The sequence below is a fragment of the Cibotium barometz genome, chromosome 24 (genome assembly GCF_041138505.1).
Source record: "Cibotium barometz isolate CiBa-2024 chromosome 24, ASM4113850v1, whole genome shotgun sequence".
Taxonomy (NCBI): Eukaryota; Viridiplantae; Streptophyta; class Polypodiopsida; order Cyatheales; family Cibotiaceae; genus Cibotium; species Cibotium barometz.
In genome coordinates, this window is record NC_141069.1 from 43034077 (window position 1) to 43055870 (window position 21794).

Here is a 21794-nt window from a genome sequence, read left to right on the forward strand (position 1 = left end):
TGGTGGATCAAATGCGAGAATCAACAGCATTAACAAAGTGATTAGATGATAATTGAGACGTGATTAGTGAGTAATTAACTAATAGCTTAATGTAGGCATGGATAATCAAAAACCAGCAAATTCTCATTAGGCCAATGCCTCAATTTATAGTGTTTACATCCAAGCATCAAATCCCACTGATTTCTCCTTGATTCACTCCACCTCTTTTGCTTGATTCTCTCCACCTCTCCCAGAATATCTCCACACTTCCTAAATCTTCTCATGCTACCCTTTATTCTCTCCCAGTAGATTCTTCTCACCTTTTCACAGGTTCTCTCACATTTACACATTCTCTTTTACAGCCTCTTGTTCTCGCACACACCCTATTCACTTGTATATTTCAACACAAACCACTTGTATCACTGGATCAAAGGCTTACCCCAAATTACAATGTCGTATTATCATCTCAGTTGTCTTCTCTACTCTCTCTCTATCCTGTATATCCCATCCCTCAGTAGTTCCCCTTTTCCCTTTACATTTGCTCAGGTACTACCCAAGAAAGAAGATTCATGTCCCGAGAGTTTGCCCAATGAATATACTAGGCAGCTAGGCTGGCGACAAGGCTGGGTTCCGATCGATGGCTTGATGACCCCCAACATAAAACACTTCTCACCCTCCTTTTATTGCTTATTCTGGCTCTCCACTGAGTGGGTAAAGTGCTCCCCATGGAGTGTAGAGCAATACAGTTGGGTTTGCTCTCAAGTACATCACCCCAATAGTCCAATTGCCAAACCATCCACAAGCCCAAAAGAAAATCTTGCTACCACCAAACCTAAATTAAAATCCACTTACAGCCAGACCCTTACAAGTTTCCCATGTGTAGACAATCCACTTCACTCACATCCTTTGCCATCGGCACTTGGGAACATAGAACCGGACCATCCTTCCTACCTTATGGTCTATCCATGCACCCATGCCTTTCGTTGATCACGCCCAATAGTTGAAACCGACCTTATCAAGGCACTCCAACATCGAATCCCATTTTTGCACATGCCACCATGCCCCATGCCAACAATTTGCACGCTTGCCTTTAATCCCATTTTCTTGTCTTGTCTTCTTCATTAAGTCTCGTTCGTGCTCAGCCTAGCCATGCTTCAAGCAAGTGGTCCGAATAGCTCCCAACATTTCAAAAAGCGGCTCAAGAAGCACCCAAATCCATTTAGCCATATCCGGCAAGCTACCCATAGTTCGCAATTCACCCATGTACTTGCCAGAGTGGGTGTCCTACACTCTTTCATTTTCATGACCAACCCAACCTCATTCATATCCACCTTATCGACTAGCCTCGTTACACATCAACTCCCACTTTCCTATCTCAAAACATGTGTAAGAGTCGAAGAAAGCAAACAAATAAGTGTCAAAGAAAGTAGTGTTAAAGTTTTCATCAGAAGAAGTTTCTACACGGGACCACCTTTGCCCAAATGCCCATCCAAGCCACCTATAATATATGCATTAGCTCTACATATAATAGACACATAGGCATTGTTCTTTTATTATAGTGAGCTTGATTATTGACCACCCTCCATATACAAGGGGGACCATGGTGGGTGCACATACCTAGCCCGTGGTATGACCCATCACCTAGACCTTCCTCAACAATAGGAACCTTACATGGCCTCATCTTTGACCACATCACCCATTGATTCATGCCCTACTAAGGGATACGAGGAAAGTCAACCTGACCTTGGCCACCATGAGGTGGCACCAGATTAGAGCGGCTGTCTCATCAACACCATGTAGGGTGCACACAACAAGCTAATGCTTGGGTGGATATGTTGGATGGCCAAGCGATAAAAACTCATGTTGTTCACATGCCTCTTTAAGCATAAAAACGTGAAGCTTACAAACTGAAGTGGATATGTTGCTAAGATTCTAAATATCAGATACTTTGTACTGTAATCTTTTTCAGTAATACTAATAATCAATTCCTCTTTTTTTTTAAACTTCTAGGATAAACAGTTGGCGTACAACCAAGTATTGACAAATCCAATGGGCCAACATAAAAAGTGATACTAGTCATGCATCTCATGTATAATGTTAATTCTGTTAGATGAATTTTTAGCAAATAGTTACCTATATAAAATTTATTTCCAATCTTCTACTTATCATGAATAATCATTTTGCTTGATACTTTCTATCACCATGGAAACTTCTTTGCAAGAGACTACAACTTTCTAATCTTATACCTAGTCATATTTTGCATACAAATATTGTCCATCAAAATTTTACTAGGGAATGGTTGTAGCTTACTACTAGTTGAAGATTTATCATGTACTACTTAGATTGGCTAGCCTTCTACATTCTGATTTTAAAAAAATAAATCCAAAGGTTAATAAATTATTTTTTATATTCTAAAATTTTCAATGGTTTTTGTATATGAAAGATAAAGAAACGTAGATCCTTGAAAAACTTAACTTGCCCTAGAATATTAGTTGTGCCTCAAGAAGTACTGTGATAAGAAAACATGGTGGAGTGATAGGTTTACATAAGGTTAATCGGATAAGAAAGCAAGAGTGGCATGAATCAACATGTATTCTCCATCTTATCTTTTGGTAATAAACATAAAGATGTAAAGTCAAACATTGACAAATTTAGGCCTATACCTTGCACGAGGTTGTATTCGCCATCTTATCTTTTGGTAATAAGCATAAAAATGTAAAGTCAAATCTTGACGAGGCTATAGACTCAAAGCTTTTAAAAATTTATAACTTTACTTAGATGAAGACAATAATAACTCGGAGGTAAATGCTTCATCTACTTTGTTTAAAGATGAATAATGGTGGTGGTGTAGAAGTCAAACATTGACAAATTTAGGCCTATACCTTGCACGAGGTTTTATTCGCCATCTTATCTTTTGGTAATAAGCATAAAAATGTAAAGTCAAATCTTGACGAGGCTATAGACTCAAAGCTTTTAAAAATTTACAACTTTACTTAGATGAAGACCATAATAACTCGGAGGTAAATGCTTCATCTACTTTGTTTAAAGATGAATAATGGTGGTGGTGTAGAAATTGATAAAGAATAATGGAGGTAAATGCTTCATCTACTGCATTTCCAAATGAATAGTGGTGGTGTAGAAGTTGATAAAGAATACCTTCACAATGATTATCTTTTACAAAAGGTGGGGTAAGAAGAAGCTAATGTAAGAGAAGCATATAACAAACCTATCTATTATATGCATCCATCAAGTAAGAAAGATTCAATAGCATACATGCAAGCAAGAGTAGAGAAAAAAGGGAACTCACAAGTATTCTATTGCATGGGAATGAAGAATGGAAGCTCATAAGTATTCTATTGCAAGTGAATGAATGTGTTTTGTTTTGTGTCAAAATTGGCTTATATGTAAGTGACGAGTTTTCACATTAAGCCGACCTAACATCAAGATGATCCGACCACTATCACTAGTCTTAAGCAAGTATCATATTGTAAGAGAATAACTTAATATAGTAACAATATAATTTTTTTACCATGGTTTGTATTTATGGACTTTTTACCATGATTAATTAACAATTTGAATCTTTAAATTATGAAAACATGCATTTTTTGTTCTGTTGTATGAGTAATTTTACCCCAACTTTTGGGTGCTTTTGAGTTTGTTGATTTTTTCAACTATTAAAACATTATATTTTTAGGTCATTTTGAAATATCCTTACGAGTGAGTGAGTTTTTTTTCAAATTTGTCAAAAAAATGAAGACGTCAAATGTTTCTCACTATTCTCTGCTATTATGTTTACATAAAGCATGGTCTTGCCATGTCCAACCAATGTTTTTTTTTTGGTGCGTGTATAAACATCCATTTTGGGATGGGTGATAAGTTAACATGAATGGCCTAAACATGCTTCTTAATTGTATTGTGTAGAGTTCCCTCTAAGAATAAGGTCTTGAAAGAAACTAAGAGTCCCTTTAAACTTTTTTTTTAATGGATAAGGTATAGCTTTTTTTATAGATCTCTTCAGCAAAGAGGATAAGGTATAGCTTTTTTTTGGGGGGTACTTTTAGCATGGTATTCTAGTCTTTTATACTTATAACCTTGTTTATGTATTGGTCCTATATTGGATCTACTTTGTGTTCACCTCAAGAATTAGTGCAAATACCTAAACAATCTGGCCAAAAAGTTTGTCCAACTTGTAAAGCGGAGGGTAGCTTTCTGAGCAATCTGTTGCCAATCCACATGAAGACGTCCCAAATCCCAACTGGGAGGAGAATCCGTGAAAAAATAGGCCAAAGATACCCTCTGATGATTACATCTAATTCACACTTATTTGGACCGATCATCAGCACTAGCTAATTGCACAAACAAACTCTATCATAATTTACAAAGAAAGCAGAAGAAGAAGCTGAGCTAGAAGCTAGCTACTATACGGAGTTCTCTAACCCCCTTGTCCTTGTAGCCTCATGGACGACTCAGTTTCTCCTTGCACCTGCGGCTGCAATCCTTCTTTGGATTTTGTCTCTCACAGTGTTAACGACTCCCTCCAAGCGTCTGTACTTTTCCTGCATGTAATCCAGGGTTATACAGAGCTGCCTGATGGCTTCCCTCTTCTCCTCAGCTCTGTCAAAGATGATTTCCCTCTGCCTCTTATTCTCTTCCTTCAAGAATGCAAGCTCCTGGTGCAAGCTTGACAGGACTTCACCACTCTTCCTCCTCTCAGCCTCCATAGCCAGCTCCGCCTGTCTTGCCTCATCAGCCTTTTCCTCCTTCAAAGCCTTGATGCGTTGCACCAAGCAGAAGAACTCTGCCCTCATGAACCTCACTGCAATCACATATGACTTCTCTTTCTCGGCTGAGACAGAAAGGTCATTCCTCATATTTAAGTTGCTCACTTGGAGCTTGCAGATCCTGTCGTCCATATTCTGTACCTTCTCCTCAGTTGCACGTGAGAGCTCACTCAGCTTTGAGATTTTTTCCAGCAACTTATCCACCTCAGCCTGAACTAGACCCACATTCCCTATAGTTAGAGCAACCCCACCTTCAAATGCTACCTTGTCTTCTTTCAGGCTTGTAAAGCTCTGATCCAGCTCTTCGACCAGAGAGGCCTTGATTGAGACCTCATCGTTTAGCAAACTGTTTTTCTGTTGCAAAATGCCCAATTGCTCTTTACGACTCTCCAGTTCACCTTCCAACTTTCTCACCAACTTTTTCAAGTGCTCATTGGCGGATTGCACATGACCAATCTCATTTTGTTTGCTTGAGATTCTCTCCTGCAAAGCCTTCATTTTCTCTTCGTTGCCCAATACAACTAGCTCCATCTTCTTCAGCTCAGTTTCCAGCTTTCCTTTGTCCTGCTTATACTCTTCTTGGACATCATAGAGAGCCGCCTTTAACCTTTCTATCTCTTCCCCTAGCTGGTTAACTACTTGCTCCTTGACATCCGAAAGGTTTCTCAGTTTCTCTTCCGAATTTTGAATCAATGATAACTCTTCCTGCAACCTCTGGATGTCTGCTGTTCTTAGGATTATGACCTGATCTTGGGCCTCTTTCTCGGTCCTCAGCTGGACAATGTCATTCTTGAGTTTGACAACACGGTTGGCTCCTGATGCGACTTCTTCAGACAACATATTCATCATGTTAACGAAAGACAGGTACTCTTCCTGAAGTGCACACAAAGTTACCTCCAGACTACAATAGTCCTGGATTTTCTTCTCAACCTCCAAGCTTGAAGTGATTCTTTCTTCACGAAGAGCTTCAGTCATTGACAACAACTCCTGAATTTCTTCATTCTTCTGTTGCAAATGCTCATTGCCCAACTTCAGTTGATTTCTGAGTTGCCCGACTTCCTCTTGCAAGGCGTCAGCTCTTCTTTGCATGTCATTCATCAGTAATGAAGTAGAGGCAATCTCAACGGAGAAAACCTGCTTCTCCTTTTCAAGCTGAGAAATGATGCTTTCAAGCTCTTGTATCCTTGCAGATGCATTTAATAATTCTTTTTCTTGGCGGGAATTCTCACCTTGCTGGAAAGAAAGATCCTTCTGTACATCCTCCAATCTCGATAGGATGAAGATATGCTCATCAAAGCTTCTCCCTTTCGCATGAGCTAAGCAGTCAAGCTCATTTTGCAGCTTGAGGTGGAGCTGCTGTATTTTGAAGATCTCTTCGTTAAGAACCCGCATTTCTTCAGTACCTGATTTCAAAGCTTGCTTCAGCTCGTCATTCTCCTGTTGCAGTGCAGCTATTTGTTCCTCCAGCATGATAGCATTCTCCTGCTTTGTTTTTACCTCAGCTTCCAGATCAGCATTCCTTTTCTCAAGACTGGAAACCACCAATTCATCAACAGAGACAGTCCTTGACAGAACATCATTTCCAAGCCTACCATTCCCCTCTAGCAGGCTGGACAATTGAAGTTGCAAATTTTCCAATTCTGAGGCTGCGGCATCATATTTCTTTGAGATGGCAGCAGAATGCTCAACCAGGGTATTGATTCTTATTTCAGAGCTTTCCAGCTGCTGGTAGAGTTTTTGAATCTCCTGTAGTTGGATATCAGCGGACAAGATCTTGGCTTGCAGTTCAGCAGACACCTCCTCCTTCTCCTGTGTCAGCAGGCCAAGCTGTTCCAAAAGTTCCATAGCTTCCTTTTCATTAAAGTTGAGAGAAGAGATCAGAGAAGCCTTCTCCTCATGCCAAAGGGACGACTCTTCTACCAACTTTCGGATGTGTGCTAACTCGGCTTCCAATCTACCTTCAAGGGATTCCCTGTGTTCCTGGAGCAGAAGAATGTCCTGGTCTCTCTCTGCTAAATTAGCTTTGAGCAAGGCAATTTCCCCTTCCAGCCTCCATAACTGCTGATCCTTGAAAGAAACCTCATCCCGTAGGCTTATAACCTCTGCCTTCCCAAGTGACAGAGCACTAAGGGTTTCATTCAAGCTCTGCTCTACCTTTGCATAGCCCTCAGAATACTTCTGAATTTCTTGCATTAGACTGTTTTCGCGTTCGTCCTTGCTTGCCAAATTTTTGCCAAGCTCTTGAATGTCAAGGAGCAGCTTCTGTATCTCTCTGTGTGTATCGTCAATACTCCTCCTATACTCAATATTCTTTTCCCTCGTCATCTTCATCTCTTCTTGTAATTCCAGCACATGCTCGCCCTCGACATCAAGCTTTTCATAGAGCTCTTTCTGCTCTCGCAGCAGCTCAGCTGAAACTTCATCTGGATCTCTGAGAGATGCCGACAACTGATCGTGAAGCTCCTTCTTTTCTTCTTCCAAGGAAAGAATCTGTTCTTCTAGCTGGGGCACCTGCAGCTGCAGAGCCTGCAACTCTTTCAACAAAATTTCATGCTTGCCTGTCAGACTGTGGTACTCTCCTTTGGAAACCTCCAGCATCCGTCCTGCTTTTTCAATCTCTAGATTGAGCTCCTTCACACGGCCAACATGGACAACAGCCTCTTGCTTAATTTTAGACCTATCTGTGAGCACGTTCAACATGCTCTCTTTCAAGTATCTGAGAGTAGGATGCTTTCCTTCTAAGTCCCAGGAGCTTGCCTCTATATTAGAGCTCCCATTCTCCTCATGCACGCTTTGCAGGGCCCTCAGCAATGTATCAATCTCTATTGCAGCATTTCGTTCCTGCTCTAGTGCAGCTTCAATCCTTACTGTAAGATTCTCATTTTCCCCCTGCAACCTCTGCAGCTCTGCTTGCAAGCGAGAGGTTTCGTCTGCTCTGCTTTTGTTATCACGTTCGTGGGCCAGCTCTTTCATCAAGCAGGCACACTCTGCTTTAGTACTTTCTCTCTCCTCCTGTGTGCTAACCAGAGCTTGCTGCAGCTCCTGCTTGTCTACTTCCAGAGCCTCCTGCTGTTTGGTCTTTTCCTCGAGCTTTCTAACAAGGTCTTTGCAGTGCTTATCCAGTACTGGAACCTCGCACTTCGGCTTCAGGATCTGGCTATCCATGCTTTCTTCCTTGATTTTGAACTCTTTCGCATGCTCTTGGCATGCGTTAGTCATCATCTCCCTCTCCGCTTGTGTAATCTCGTTTATCTCACTTTCAGACAGTGCAAGAGCTTCTTGAAGCCGTCTGATCTCCTCTTCAAGCTCTTCTATCCGAAGAGCTTGGACAGAAACCTCGGAGGAGAGTTTGCTTTTCTCATCACGCAGGACAGTGAGCTGCTTCTCCAATTGTTCACGCAATGCAGCAAAAGGGAGTAATTCCTCCGTCAGTTGTTGGATCCTGGTCTCCAGCTTCCGCTCCCGCAGGCCACTTGCCTCTAATCTGGTTGAAAGCCGGCTCTGTTCTTGTTGAGAAAGATCAAGCTCTTTCTTCAATTTCTCCACCTGCTGAACTCCTGAAACAATTTCATCTCCTAGTGCTGCCTTTGCTTTCTTCAATCTCTCCACCTCATCCTTTAGAGCTGCTGTCTCCACTTGGGCAGAAGAGGCCTCACCATGAAGCCGGGCGTTGTGCTGCTGCAGGGCTTTGAGCTCCGCCTGCATATCGGCCAGGCGTTGCTCCAAGGCCTGCTGTTCGGTCACACCCTTCTCCAGATCTCTCCTGAGCTGCGCATTCTCTTCTTGCAGCCTCTGGATCTCGTCAGGCCGCTTCTTGCGAGGTTTCGAGGCGGACTCGGAGTCAGAGCTGGACGAAGAATGCGAATTCTCGTCGCCTCTCCGTCTCGTCTCCTTCCGGTCATTCACTTTTTCGGAGCTTTCTTGAGAGCGCGTCGGGGCCTCAGGGCTCAAGAAAACACTGAACTCGGCAGCTTTCCTCCTTACGTTGCCGGAGGCGGGAGAGCCCGGCGACGAGTCGCTCGGAAATCCAAATTGAGCTTGCAACTCCTGTGGGATCTGGTGAATGTGGCCTGTCAGCTGATCGTATCGCTCCGCTAGAGATCTATATGCTCGGTAGAACTCCTCCACCAGCCTCACAAGCTCTGGCCGCCTCTTGTAATACATCTCTGCCCGCTTCGCAAACGAGCCTGCATCCTCCTCGATCAGCTTTAGTATCGTTTTCACGTTCGAGTCCATGTCTGCAAGAGGAGCAGAAAGTGCATAGATCCAGCTTGAGCATCTTGTAGAGATGAGAGATTAGAGAAGACATGTGGATTGGTTTTGCTTGAAGGATGATTTACCGTTTAGATTGTCTTCCAGCCATTTTGAATTCCTGGGTTTATTGTGGCTACCCCACCACCAGGAGTCACTGCCTTTGCCTTTCATCAAAGTTTGTTGCCGATTCTCGGAATGTGTTGGCTGTTCGGCCTGCCGATTCGGCCACCTTAACGATGACATGCTAGCACCATTCCAGCATCTGGAACCTGTAAAACGCACCAAAAAGGGGGGAAAAAAGGCTCACAACCTCATCTACCCAAAACAAAGGGAATATATATAGCGGCTTGGACTTGGAACCTTGCATCAACCTTATCTCTGTAGAAAGCTCAAATTCTGAGCACAAAGCTTGTAGGCAAAGAGAAGCTCAAAAGGCTTACAAGCATAAAATGTCAAGTTCAGGAGTTCAAGGTTATAGCAGTTACACAGTTACAAGTACAGTTACGCAGTGACATAGCACCAGTGTGTGAGAGGAAAAAAATATTTTTCGTGAAAGGTGAAAAACCTCATGCACGCGAGGAATGCGTGGCTGCATATTCAACATAAAATAGAAGGGTACCACAAGGTAAAGCGAGCAAGGTATTCTAGATTATGCCGACAAGAAGATTATCCCAGCAGATTAGTAACATTAATTGCAGTCATAATCGAAATCCAGAGTGAGAAACAGGCCAGCGCAAGAAAAAGTAGAAGAATAGACCATAGAAGCAAAGAAGAGCTTACAGCGAACACGCAGAGATGGTGGACGCAGTTGAGCCTGCTGCGGTAGAGAGAAGAAACGGATGCGCCGAGGACGACGACGGTGGTTTTCCAAACGGGAGTGTAGTTTTCTGTAGCTAGGTTTTGCAAAACTGCGCTAGCTGGCTTTAATATCAGACAAATGAAATAATATATTATTTTTTAGCTCATACCACATGGAGTTATCGATATGGTGTAGCATTAGGAAACAAGATGATACAATAAATTATTCAGTTGTAGGGCCAAAAAAAACCGCGGAATTTGCCAGCGCAGCATCGGGAACACGTAATGGAATCTCATGTCGACGAGCCAGAGTCCATCCAGACCGTCGGCCACTACTAGGACCTTTTCCCGGTCTAGCATCTACGTAGCTCTTCGGCCTCTTGTCCGCCCCTGCCGGCACCTTGTCCAGCCGGTCATCCCGAAGGGTCCGGCGAGCCCGGCCGCACACCTGTCACCGACCATGCCGCTCACCGGTCAAACCGCTTAAACCGGTAGCATTTCCACGTAGGAGCCATTGGGTCTATCGTCCATGCAAGTTCAAACTCCCGTGCAACAGACTCGTCACTCGGGCTGCACAATAGGCACTGTTTCAAAAAAAACCTGGGTTTATCATCGGGCAAGTTGTTAAGGTGTTTGGTTGATATCCAGACGTTATGGGTTTTCAAACCCTGCTGGCTACTCTCGAATGATGACTACCCCGAATGATGCTACCTTGTAATGTTGCCCACAGGTGTGTGTGGGGTACATGTTTGTAAAAGGACATGCGATGCATTGAGAGGAGTCCTCTCATCAACTAGGAATTAGTTGCGTAAATTTTAAAAAAATAAAAAGAAAAAAAGCCTTCGAATTTAAAACTTGAAGGTACAAATACTTCGAGATTTTGAGAAGTTATAGAACAAAAACCTTCAGATTTCAAGATTTTCCTATGTAAATAATTTCACAATTGTTACATGAAGGTTTTCCACTTTTTGGGATTATAGGGCACCTTCGCTAATGGCATCGGTCAATCAAGACTCTAACTAGAAGCATCAATCTTCCCGCTCTCTCCATTGAGTCTCCAAACTCCAAACTCTCTAGTTCACCAAAACAAGATATATACAGCATTTCTTTCGGCACACATTTTATTTTATTTTTTTGAGATATTAAAAAGTGCATGAGATGGTGCCATGAAATGAGCTAAAAAGCTAGCAATTTTCGCATTAACCATTTAACCTGCATCTTTCCCTTTACTGACCCTTGTCCCTTGTCTTACCTAAAGGATGTTGGGACAAGGTTTTGGAAAAGATAGGTTCGGCTTAACCTAGAACTTGTTCAATTTTTTAAAAAACCTTCTTGAGGGAAGAAGGAAAAACACATCCTCAAAATTCCAAGATTTCGTTATATTTAGAATTAAGTATAAAGAAAAAGCTTGTTCAAAATTACAATTTTCTCTTCAATTCATGATGAAAAGGATTGATGTAAGGCTTAGTAAAAATAATTTCGAAGGTTTTCAGCCTACCAATAGAATATATTTAGTGTGCTCTCTTCCATCAAGTGCCTAGAAAATAGAAATATCAAACTTTACATGCAATCATGAGAAAAGTATGAAAACTAAGATAAAGAAGTCTGAGCATGAAGGTAGAAGCTTTTGAGCTCTTAAGAGAAACATCAAGGACATTTTAATCATAAGTTCTCTTAGACTCGCTTTTGAAGTCACATATTGTCAATGTTCAACTTGGGCCATCCTCAAAGTAAAAGCTATCACTCATGTGCTTGCTCTTTCTCTATGTACAAGCTATCACACTAGGTATAATTGAAAGTTACAATTAAAATTATAAAATGATTTAAAGTTAAGAATTACCAAACTGATACATGCATCCTACAACCTACTACATTCTTCTCAATGCTTAACTTGTAACTATGAAAAATTATAAGGTAACACATCAAAAGAAGAGACTTAAAATGAGTTTGGTTTGAGGGAACAAAGCATCTTTCATTTCTTATTTTGATCTTGATCATTATATTTGCAATTAAGCTACACCAACTATTTTTAAAATGATGCTCTTAACCCACATTAATTGAGAGATTTTGAACACCATAACAATGACCTTCTCTCTATTTTATGAACTTGTAACATTGTAATCTCAAAGTTAACAAAATCTAATGGCAACCAAGCATCTACAATGACCATGCAATAGGGAAGTGGTAGTGCTAAACCGGGTGATAAATATAGTGACGTAAATAGACACATGGATTTAATGAGAATTTCATTCAATGTAGAACACTTGTCTTATTTGCACTTTGTGTCATGGAAACAAATTGATAGTTTATACTAACCAAGCATTCAAAATGTAATAAGATGTAAAGAACACTAAATATGACTTTACCTTGTGCACTTGTTCCAAAATGCAAAACAAGATCCTCCATAAAGTTTTCAAGAGAACTCTGTCCAAATGCTACAAACAAAGATCTCATGGCTACCTTCTCCATGTCTTTAGAGTACTTCCTATGAAAAAACAAACCACAATCTTAGTTTTGTTACTTTGTATTTGACACTTGATGATTTATTACATATTTATTTCACCAAAGTTAGAAAAGTTGGCATGAGATGTTAATATTTATTTACTAATGCTATACTATAAACTTACAACAAAAAATAAGGGTATTCAAAGAAAACATAGAATGTATAGTCCATCTTTCAAAATAAGGGTATTCAAAGAAAACATAGAATGTATAGTCCATCTTTCAAAATCACATATAAAAGAGATGCTCACGTCTATCTCTTCATTATTAAATTGTATAAAGTTGTTACAATGCTCTTGTAGCCCCTCTACGTTCATATTTTCCATGAGCAATGGTTTCTCAAAGCTAAAGTTCAATAAATTTTAGTATTCAACTTGTGTGTGTGTGTGTGTGTGTGTGTGTGTGTGCACGCACAGCATGCATGTGTGTGTGTGCTCCTTTATAAGAAATGGTAGTGGCTCCTTTTATTGCATCCTTTTTTTAATTAGCAATATCGAGCTAAACCAAGGTGGTCCAAAACTTTTTTTTAAATGTAAAAGAAAATTATATTACTATCCAAAATGAGTGGATACACCACCCAGAGGTTACATCTTAGCTGATGCTAATTTTTTAATCAAAATTCTAGCAGTTTACAACTTTCTTATACCCACCACCACAACTTGCTAAGCTGACAAGCTTGTATCAGCATATCCCTTACCTTCCCTACTATGTTCCAAGATTCTCCTAAAGCCCTTGTGGGCCAAGGTGGTCCAAAACTTGAGGTTTCACTACTTAAGAGTTTCAAAAAGTTAAGACTATTCAAATGTATCTCAAATAAATTCTTAGTTGCATCTATGTGGAATTCACCTCTCTTGAAGGCAAAAATCTTGAGAGAGAGGGTTCAAGAGGTTGTCTCTAGCTTCCTTTGAAATGGATTGAGCATTTCTTTGGAGATGTTAGCCAATTTTTATGCTTGGTAGAGCTGGAAAGTGTTAAAAAGTAGATGACCTAAAGAGTTTTCTCAAACTTAGCCAAAAACTAGCGTAAGAGTATCATGTTGAAATTTTCTTTTGTAGTTCATAATCATGACATTTCTTAACCAATTATGAGCCTTATATGTATCTTGCATACATGACATACTGAGTCTTACATGTATCTTGCATACTTACCTAAATTGGAAACCAAAGTATAATTTCTTATTGAGAATCCAAAATGACAAAACTTATAGAAACAAGAAGTAAGCATCCATGTGTGTGCGTGCGTGCGCGCTTGCATATACAAAATTAAAGCCCCAAAAAGTTAATGCTTTTATTTATATTTATTAATTTGATAATATTTATCTTAGGTTATAATATAGTACAGGATTTAAAAAACCTAGTAAAAGAATTTTGCACCACCCATCTACCACCAATGATAAGAACAAGTATGCGACTACTACGTTACCAAAGAAGAAGAAGAACAACAACAAGAACAAGTATGCAACAATTATCTTAGGCATGCTAGGGAAAGTTAGACCTTTATTAAGGCATCATAATGCTATAATTAAATGAAGTAATGTATCACTCAATTTTAAGTACTAGTACATTATAGAGAATAAAGTTTATTAATTGCTTTGTAGATTTTAAAAGTCTATGTTTTAGTAAGTTCAAAAGGAATTAGGAAAGAAAATAACACTCCTTAAGGTGGTCCATCTCAGCTAGTATGACCTCATAGTGATCTCATGGGCACGCACATGAGAGCATCATTACCTTGAGTTGTGGGCATTGCCAATGTTGCCGAAATTGGGTAATTTGTAGTGAAACTGCTAAAAACATGTGCTTCAGGTTGATAAACAAAGTAAAATAATGATTAACACATTAAGTGGAGAGAGAAAGATTATGAAGAACATTTGAATTGCATTGAACTAGATTAGATTGCATTGCATTGTACTAAATTGGATTTTGCTTAGTGTTTGATTGCAACAATGAACTAGATTAGATTACATTGCATTGTAGTATATTGGACATTGGTTAGTGTTTGATTGGCAATGGAATATATACAAGATCCCTAGAAATAATTGAATGTGTAACATTAAATACGGTAATCATCGCTTTGTTAACACGGTGGTTTAACAGTTGGATCACCACAAACAAGGTAATTACACCTTCTGTTATTCTAAAGTTTGGCTGTAGTACTAAGGAACGAATATTTTTGGATCCGAGAGTTATGTGACCTACCAAATTAGAATTTGATCGGGACTCCTATTTGGGATCTTCAACATCCAAATTTATCATTAACAACACTTGGCACACTTGGTGGTTGGACTCAAGGATGAAAATTTCAATCCACGTATTGATCTTCCATTTTTAGAGGCAGATATACCTATTAGATTCTCTAACCCTTAAACCCTAATGTTTAAATAAATTGGGGGTCCCTTGTTCCAATAAATGGAGCTAAGGTTTGGTCTAAAATTTTTGAACTCCTTGTTAACAAAAATGATATTTTGGTCAAGGACTTTTACTTGGTCGAGGACCCCAAGGATACGTCCCACCCTAAAAATGATGTGTACTAAAATGGGTGCAATGCATGACAACACCTAAGAAAGACATGCAAACTAGTGGATGCCAAATGCCTCTCTGTTAGTGAGACAAGGCGAGTATGTACACATGGACAAATAGACAATAGCCAACCATACGCACTACAAGAGGATGATGGTATAGCCATGCAAAGTGGTGGATGCCAAATGCCTCTCTGTTAGTGACAAGGCGAGTATGTACACATGGACAAATAGACAATAGCCAACCATACGCACTACAAGAGGATGATGGTATAGCCATGCAACGTAGTGAGAGACTCGTGGTGGCTGCATGCAACATGGAGTTTTTTCCCAATATGCGACTGTTAATGTGGCTACTTATGCGCATTGCTATTGTCGTACACGGCTATATACATAGCTATAACCGCGTACTGTTACAAAAATAATTCTCCCGTGTGGCACGCGTCCTTTCTTTGTCCATCTTTTCTTCAAAAACCCACGCTAAACTCATTTCCTCTCCTCCATCTCCCATACCTCAAGCACCTCAAGCATGTGGCTATACAACGATGCGGCTACTATTGCCGTGCACAGCCACAATTATCCCGTGTGGCATGTGTCCTTTCTTTGTCCATCTTTTCTTCGAAAACCTGTGCTAAACTCATTTCCTCTCCTCTCTTCATCTCCCATACCTCAAGCACCTCAAGCACAAAACTCATGCTCTCCTTCATTTATGTGCTTTCATCTCCAAAAGCATAAGTTTTATGGTGAAGATAAGGATTTATTATCTCACATTTTTTTTAATCTCTATGTGCATACTTAGTTCTTGATTCTTGTCCTCTTCTTTTTCTTCTTCTTCTCACTTGTCTTCACACTTTTCTATTTGTTTTGTTAATTAACTTTATTATGTGTGCTTGTTTTGTAGGATTAGGGTTCTTACAACAAGAAAGTAAACCCTCTTTTTCTCTTGTTTCAATCTCTATGTGCATACTTAGGTCTTTTTTTGCTTCTTACATTAGGGCCAAAATGAAAACAAAAAGGGTCGTGTAAGGATTGTATTAATTTTGTTAATCAAAGTGATTTAACTAAAATAGTAGAGATAAATAGCTATATTAAATGCATTTTTTAACCTATATTTAGAGGATAGTGTCTTTAATATGCCATCTCTTTGCTTGCAACCATCACTCTCAGGTAGGAGCACGTTATCCACCTTCGTTTGTTTCATTAGTATAAATAAAATCATTGTGGGTATAGATTGAATCGATTCATATCTTATTAATCGATTGCATATGTTACTTCCCCTTTTTTATTTTTCACAATCCATTGCATTTAAAAATGTTTATCTCTCCCCAAATCGAATCACAAGAATATAAGCTTTCTCAAACTCATGAAATAGCAGTCTGCTATTTCACGAGGTTCACACCAACACTTTGGGAGGAATAACACTGCACCAAATCCTTGAAATTAGTTGTTCATACCACACATACATCACTAAACCCTCTTCTCCACTGATAATCATGACACACCATCCCTGTTATCTCACGAAGTAATAATGTGCTATTTCACGTGCTAAGCCTCTCACGGCTTAAGCATCTCATGTATTAACCCCTCACGCCCTGCTATTTCACGACCTGCACCTTCACGAATTAAATTCATTCCCACACACACCCTTGACTGCTCACCCCACTAACACTCTTTACATCAGTACACACACACACACACCACACACACACACACACACATGCACAAAAAAACATCAATCCTACCACGACTGACACTCTTTTCAATGTTCCAGATGGCTTCCTCCGCTATATCAGACCTTGAAGTACAAGGGAATCCGGCCGTCACTCAAGCCAGTACAACGGGGTCACCAATGGACAAAAGGAAGAGAGCATTCTACGGCACTAAACTCAGCTATCTTAGGCCATATGCGCAAAAGTTTCAGGGCTTTACACATATATACAAACAGCTGACGGAAAGATTTTGCTCCAGTACCACAGCTCATAATACTTACAAATATTAGAGGATACAAAGGTCAAAGACAAGCTGAAAAAGGTGTGGGCCTTGGCCGAATGGCAAAAATCCTCCCCCGTACTATCAACACAAACTTATGTGCGGAGTATTTGAAGACTTATGACAAATCCACCAAGAGGGGTACAATAACAAAGTCAAATGGGCACAATTAAGCAGGTCCTCATCACAGAGGAGCTGATACGTGATGCTCTACAGTTGCCCCCGCATCTCGACACATGTACACAGTTTCGAGCAAATGCCCATGGAAGACATACTGAAGAGGATTTTTTATAACTCCAATGGGGTAGAATATAATAACATAAGGGATGAAGTAGATGAAAGGGCTTGCAGAGCCATGTCCATGCTCATGTAGGTCAAACCCGTGGACAGGTATAACAGGGTCCCCCTAAATCACCTCGCCAAGGTCCATGAAGAAAAAGAAGAAAACTAGGTGTGGTACATACATTGTGAAATGGAGAATTATCTCAAGTCACACCAAACAAAGGTATGTAACCCCTATCTCCTTACGAGAGTGCTCAGCCATGCAGCTAACCTTCTAGTTCCAGAAGGCACATAGGGAGCATAGGGACCCCAAGCTACAACACCCTTGGAACCATCTCCTATCATTCCCGAAGAGCTACAACAACAAGGACAAACGGTCTTAAAAGAAACTAAGGAGCTGTACAAGAGCTGAAGAAGGGTAAGTGAACCAAGAAAGACAAAAAGATGAGGGGGATCCTCCAACAGATTGAAGCTGATTCCCAACGCTTAGGTGCAGAAGTGTCACAAGAGATAGCTTCATTGAAGCACGCGCTAGAGCAAAAAGAAGCACAGGGCACTAAAGGGATAACTATGCCAGCAGGCACACGGCTCTTGAGTTGCCACTTCCCACACTACCCTCAAGCCTTTCCCAAATGGTATTCCCAAACCTCTCACCACTCAGCGACCCTATCATTTCAGATCAGCCACCTTCAGTGGAGATAGGTGCAGAACAAGCTCCAGAACAACAAGTTTCCCAAACAGATGTGAGTACAAGATATGAAGAAGCTACATGAGCAGAACCAGATGCCACAGAGGAAGGCCACGATGCTAAAAAGAGAAAGAGAGAAGAAGAGCCTACAAGCCTGAGTAAGAAGAGGAGAATAGAAGATAAGAGAACAATTAGAGAAGGTTCTTTCTTGCACAACTTAGAGGCTGATCGATTTCTACAGGAAACCATGGAAGGCCTCGGCAGCATGCTACAAGTACAATTTCATGAAACAGATGCCTCGAAATCCACAAGTGCCTCTTTATGGGAACAAGAACAAAGGGTATGGCGATGCTAGTTACTTACTGCTCAAATGCTCTGGCAGGAATGCCACCCAATGGAGACAATTATAGGAACTGAATGGTCAAGTGCAAGCACTTAAGGAACAAATGGTTGCAGTAGATGCAACACACACAGAGGTAATACTTAAAAGCTTAAAAAGCAACATGAGAGTAGGAAAAAAAGGTTCTAAACATTAGAGGAGCACAACAAAGTGCTTAGCAAAACAGTGGTTCAGAAAATCAAAGAAAACATAAAGCTCAAAGCACAAGTAAACCAAGCCAAGGACTAGCTTCAAAAGGAAGTGGCACATGCGAGAGAAAAAGAAGACCAACATGCATAGAAACTTAAGGATTCCCATGCCATGTTCATAGCCAAGGAAGAAGGGTTTAAGGGGCAAATCACTAAGTTAAATAAAGCCATTACTGCAGCCGAACAAAGAGTGGTCAAACTAAAAGGGAGCAAATAAAAAAAGCCCAGGCTAACAAACTAAAAGCCTATAATGAGGTGATGCAAGCAAAGACTGTGGAAATTGATCATATGCTAGCCAACCACCAGCAAGTGCTTGAACACGTACATAAGCAGTTAAGCAACAGGCAGAGCTTGGCAGCAGCAAAAAAACTAAAGGAGATTGAAGATGCTCATGCACAGGCCACAACTGCGAGAAGGGCACAAGAAGATATGATGAGCTGCCACTGCTAAAGAGAGCTGCCACTGCTAAAGAGGTTTGAGAAGCTGCCATTTCCAACCTCCTTTCCACAAATGACTTAAGGATACAAGAACTGGAACACCAACTCGCCATGCAACAAACGACTCAGAGGATGGGAACAACTGATGAATTACAACTCCTCATCGAACGACCCTCGGAGATAGGTTCATTGCCGGTAACTCCTCGGGCCCCTCCTCAAACACTAACATTATTCTTATCTACACTGACACTCTCTCTCCTTCAATATGAGATTAACCTCATAGAAGACCTTAGCCTAGGAGACCTTACACTCATCCGTCAAAATACGAAAAGAGATGCCGACCCCACCATCTGCATGGGAATCCTTCAGGGGGATATAGTACTAACTGAACCAGCTAATATCCTTTTCTATCCCTTACATCCCATAGTGCTCAACCTTTGTAGTTGGTGCTGTGTGCTGTAAGAATCAGACATCTTGGATAATAGTGTCAATAACAGTGTCGAACTGACCCTTTGGGGGGATATAGTACTAACTGACCCAGCTAATGGGAATCCTTCGGGGGGATATAGTACTAACTAACCCAGCTAATATCTTTTTCTATCCCTTACATCCCATAGTGCTCGACCTTCATAGTTGGTGCCGTGTGCTACAACGATCAGATATCTTGGATAATAGTGTTGATAAACTCGACCTGTTTATGCTAGCTAGATGATATCCCAACACCAGCCAACTACGAGGTTGTTGCAACAAGAAGTTATCAATGGGTCATTAACCACAGTGGGTTAGAAGTATAATCAGCATTTAAATCTTTCATAATCCACTTTATATCATCCTTTTGGTATTATAAAGCTTTATCAAAATATCCATAAACATTTGGAGTCTATGCTCACCACTGTGATTTATAATTTTGATAAACAACATATTGAATATCCTAATATAACCCCAGAAGATATAACTGAACTCCATGAAATTTTGAAAACTAACAAGCCAACCCACGCACTCCCAAGTTCAGGAGAAGGTCACGAAGAGACACAAGGCTCCTCTATCTTAGCTACTTATCATGTGTTCTCTTCAATAGCAAGTAAATTGTTTCCGAGTGTAGCTCCTACTAGCCAATCTGAGGCAAAATACACATTCTCTTGCTTACCTTCTATCCCTATCAATATTCCCACTAACCCTCTAGTCCCCAAGGAGATTTCGGCACGTAACCTATCTCCAACATGGCTACTTAATAAGGTATGTAATATCCAACCTCAAGATAACATTGAAGCTTTTACTAACATGACTATCCTTGAGTCCTTATTAACAGTTGCAGAATATGAGGGGTTCATCAGAGCAGGAAACCCACTTTTAAAGCCAAAGCTCATGTTCAAGGTGTTGATGCAAATCACACCATTTGAACCCACCCAAAGGATCATGCCAGATGCTTACTTTGTAGTGGAATCAAGAAGGCAGTCTTATGTACCTTACCCTCTCCGCGCACCAATGCCAGATTTAGAGGAGTTATTGCCAATCAGGAGAGAAGGTACATTATGGGGGAGAACGTGGCAAAGCACACAAGTTGACAAACTTCCACCGAGCCGACTTAATGGAAATATGATTGTCACCTTCATGATTGGCTACTGTTTCTGCAGGTGGCACAAGGCACATCCAGTTCATTACAAGGGGAGGCTATACAGCTATCACAAGATGATACCAATCCCTGCATCATCGAGGATTTTGGTCTACAACCGGATTGGTGGTGAAAAGAATACCTGACGATCCCCGAATATAGTCATCAGTACCAGTGCTCCAAAGGGTGGATCCGCTCTACATGCCTATCAAGTAGAGGCTCACCCCACTACAATTTCATGATATAAAGCGAAGAGATTCTCATGTCTGCTACAAATTTTCGTAATTCTCGCCATCTACTTTCCCCCAGATATTACAAGCCAAAGACACTAGATGCTTACATGGATCCAAGCTTGGCGCCGAATTCCTAATCAAGACATCGTGGACTGTTATCGGATTCCTAAAGTTGATCATAGTCTTTATCGATCAACCAAGGGAAAGGTATGATGGATTTGAAGTAGACAAACTTCTCTTTGACATGAACACATGCTCAATGACAGAGGCATGATGCTGTATTATCATCGCCTATGGTGTCTTCCTGGTAACATGCACATCATGTTTTGAAGACATGGTAGACACCGGGTTTTGGACATCACACTCAGCATTCAGAAGAACCCTAAAAAAGCTTCAATCACGTCGAAACTTCTATAGATGTGAATTCGGTGACCAGGTCTTTCGACCTCGGTAAAAGGTTATGTGCGAACAAAACCTACATCAAGTAGGGGGGATGTGAATCCCATTTTGGATTAACAAAGATGCTCCTCCAAATGAGTACATGAATAAGTGTCATCTAAAGGTACTATAAAAGTTGTATTGAGATACTGTGGCCACCCAAGGCCTTAGTTAGTAAGTTTTGGGCGCCTAAGTGTGAATAAGGGCCATTTGTATAAAAGGTAATTTTCATAATGAAATGACACAATCCCCCTTTATACTATGATAACTCGTGCGTTGTCAAGAGATAAATAGATAGATAGATAGATAGATAGATAGATAGAGAGAGAGAGAGAGAGAGAGAGAGAGAGAGAGAGAGAGTGCTCTAGGACATGTGCCTCTTTCACGCATGGATGTGTGTGAGAGAGTGAGAGGTTGATTACCTTGCATTCATGGTGTAAGCGACTTCGCGTGGTGATAGTGTGGAGGCGGAGTTCGGAGGAGTGGAGCTTCCAAAGTGAGCTTGGGGATCCTCAAGGGACATGAGCTCGAAGCATTGATAGTGCCCACAATGATTGTTGTATCTATTGCTTCTCCCGTTTGCAGTTGTGTGGAGTTCCTTCTTGGGAGGTACGGTAGCCCATAATAATCATACAAGTATAGAGTGTTCATTTACTAAGGCCTATATAGTAACAACATTGTGCTCATTGCTAGTGCCC

At 40.7% G+C, this 21794-nt stretch overlaps 1 protein-coding gene across 1 annotated transcript; it reads right to left on the reverse strand.

Moving 5' to 3' along the window:
• Nucleotides 1–4147: 4147 nt before the first annotated feature.
• Nucleotides 4148–9969, reverse strand: LOC147625330 (uncharacterized). The gene is made up of 3 exons (XM_086818651.1): nt 9795–9969; nt 9101–9283; nt 4148–8998 (listed from the first exon to the last, which is right to left on the reverse strand). The coding sequence occupies exons 2-3, from the start codon at nt 9255–9257 to the stop codon at nt 4446–4448; spliced, it is 4710 nt and encodes a 1569-aa protein (XP_086674777.1). The 5' UTR covers nt 9258–9283; nt 9795–9969; the 3' UTR covers nt 4148–4445.
• Nucleotides 9970–21794: the final 11825 nt, after the last annotated feature.

Bases quoted from the DNA above. Each gene is read 5' to 3' on its own strand.
- LOC147625330 (XM_086818651.1), bottom strand. From the start codon at position 9,257: ATGTCATCGTTAAGGTGGCCGAATCGGCAGGCCGAACAGCCAACACAT. The intron at 8,999-9,100 runs GTAAATCATCCT...CTCCTCTTGCAG, and splicing joins GCTGGAAGACAATCTAAACG to ACATGGACTCGAACGTGAAA.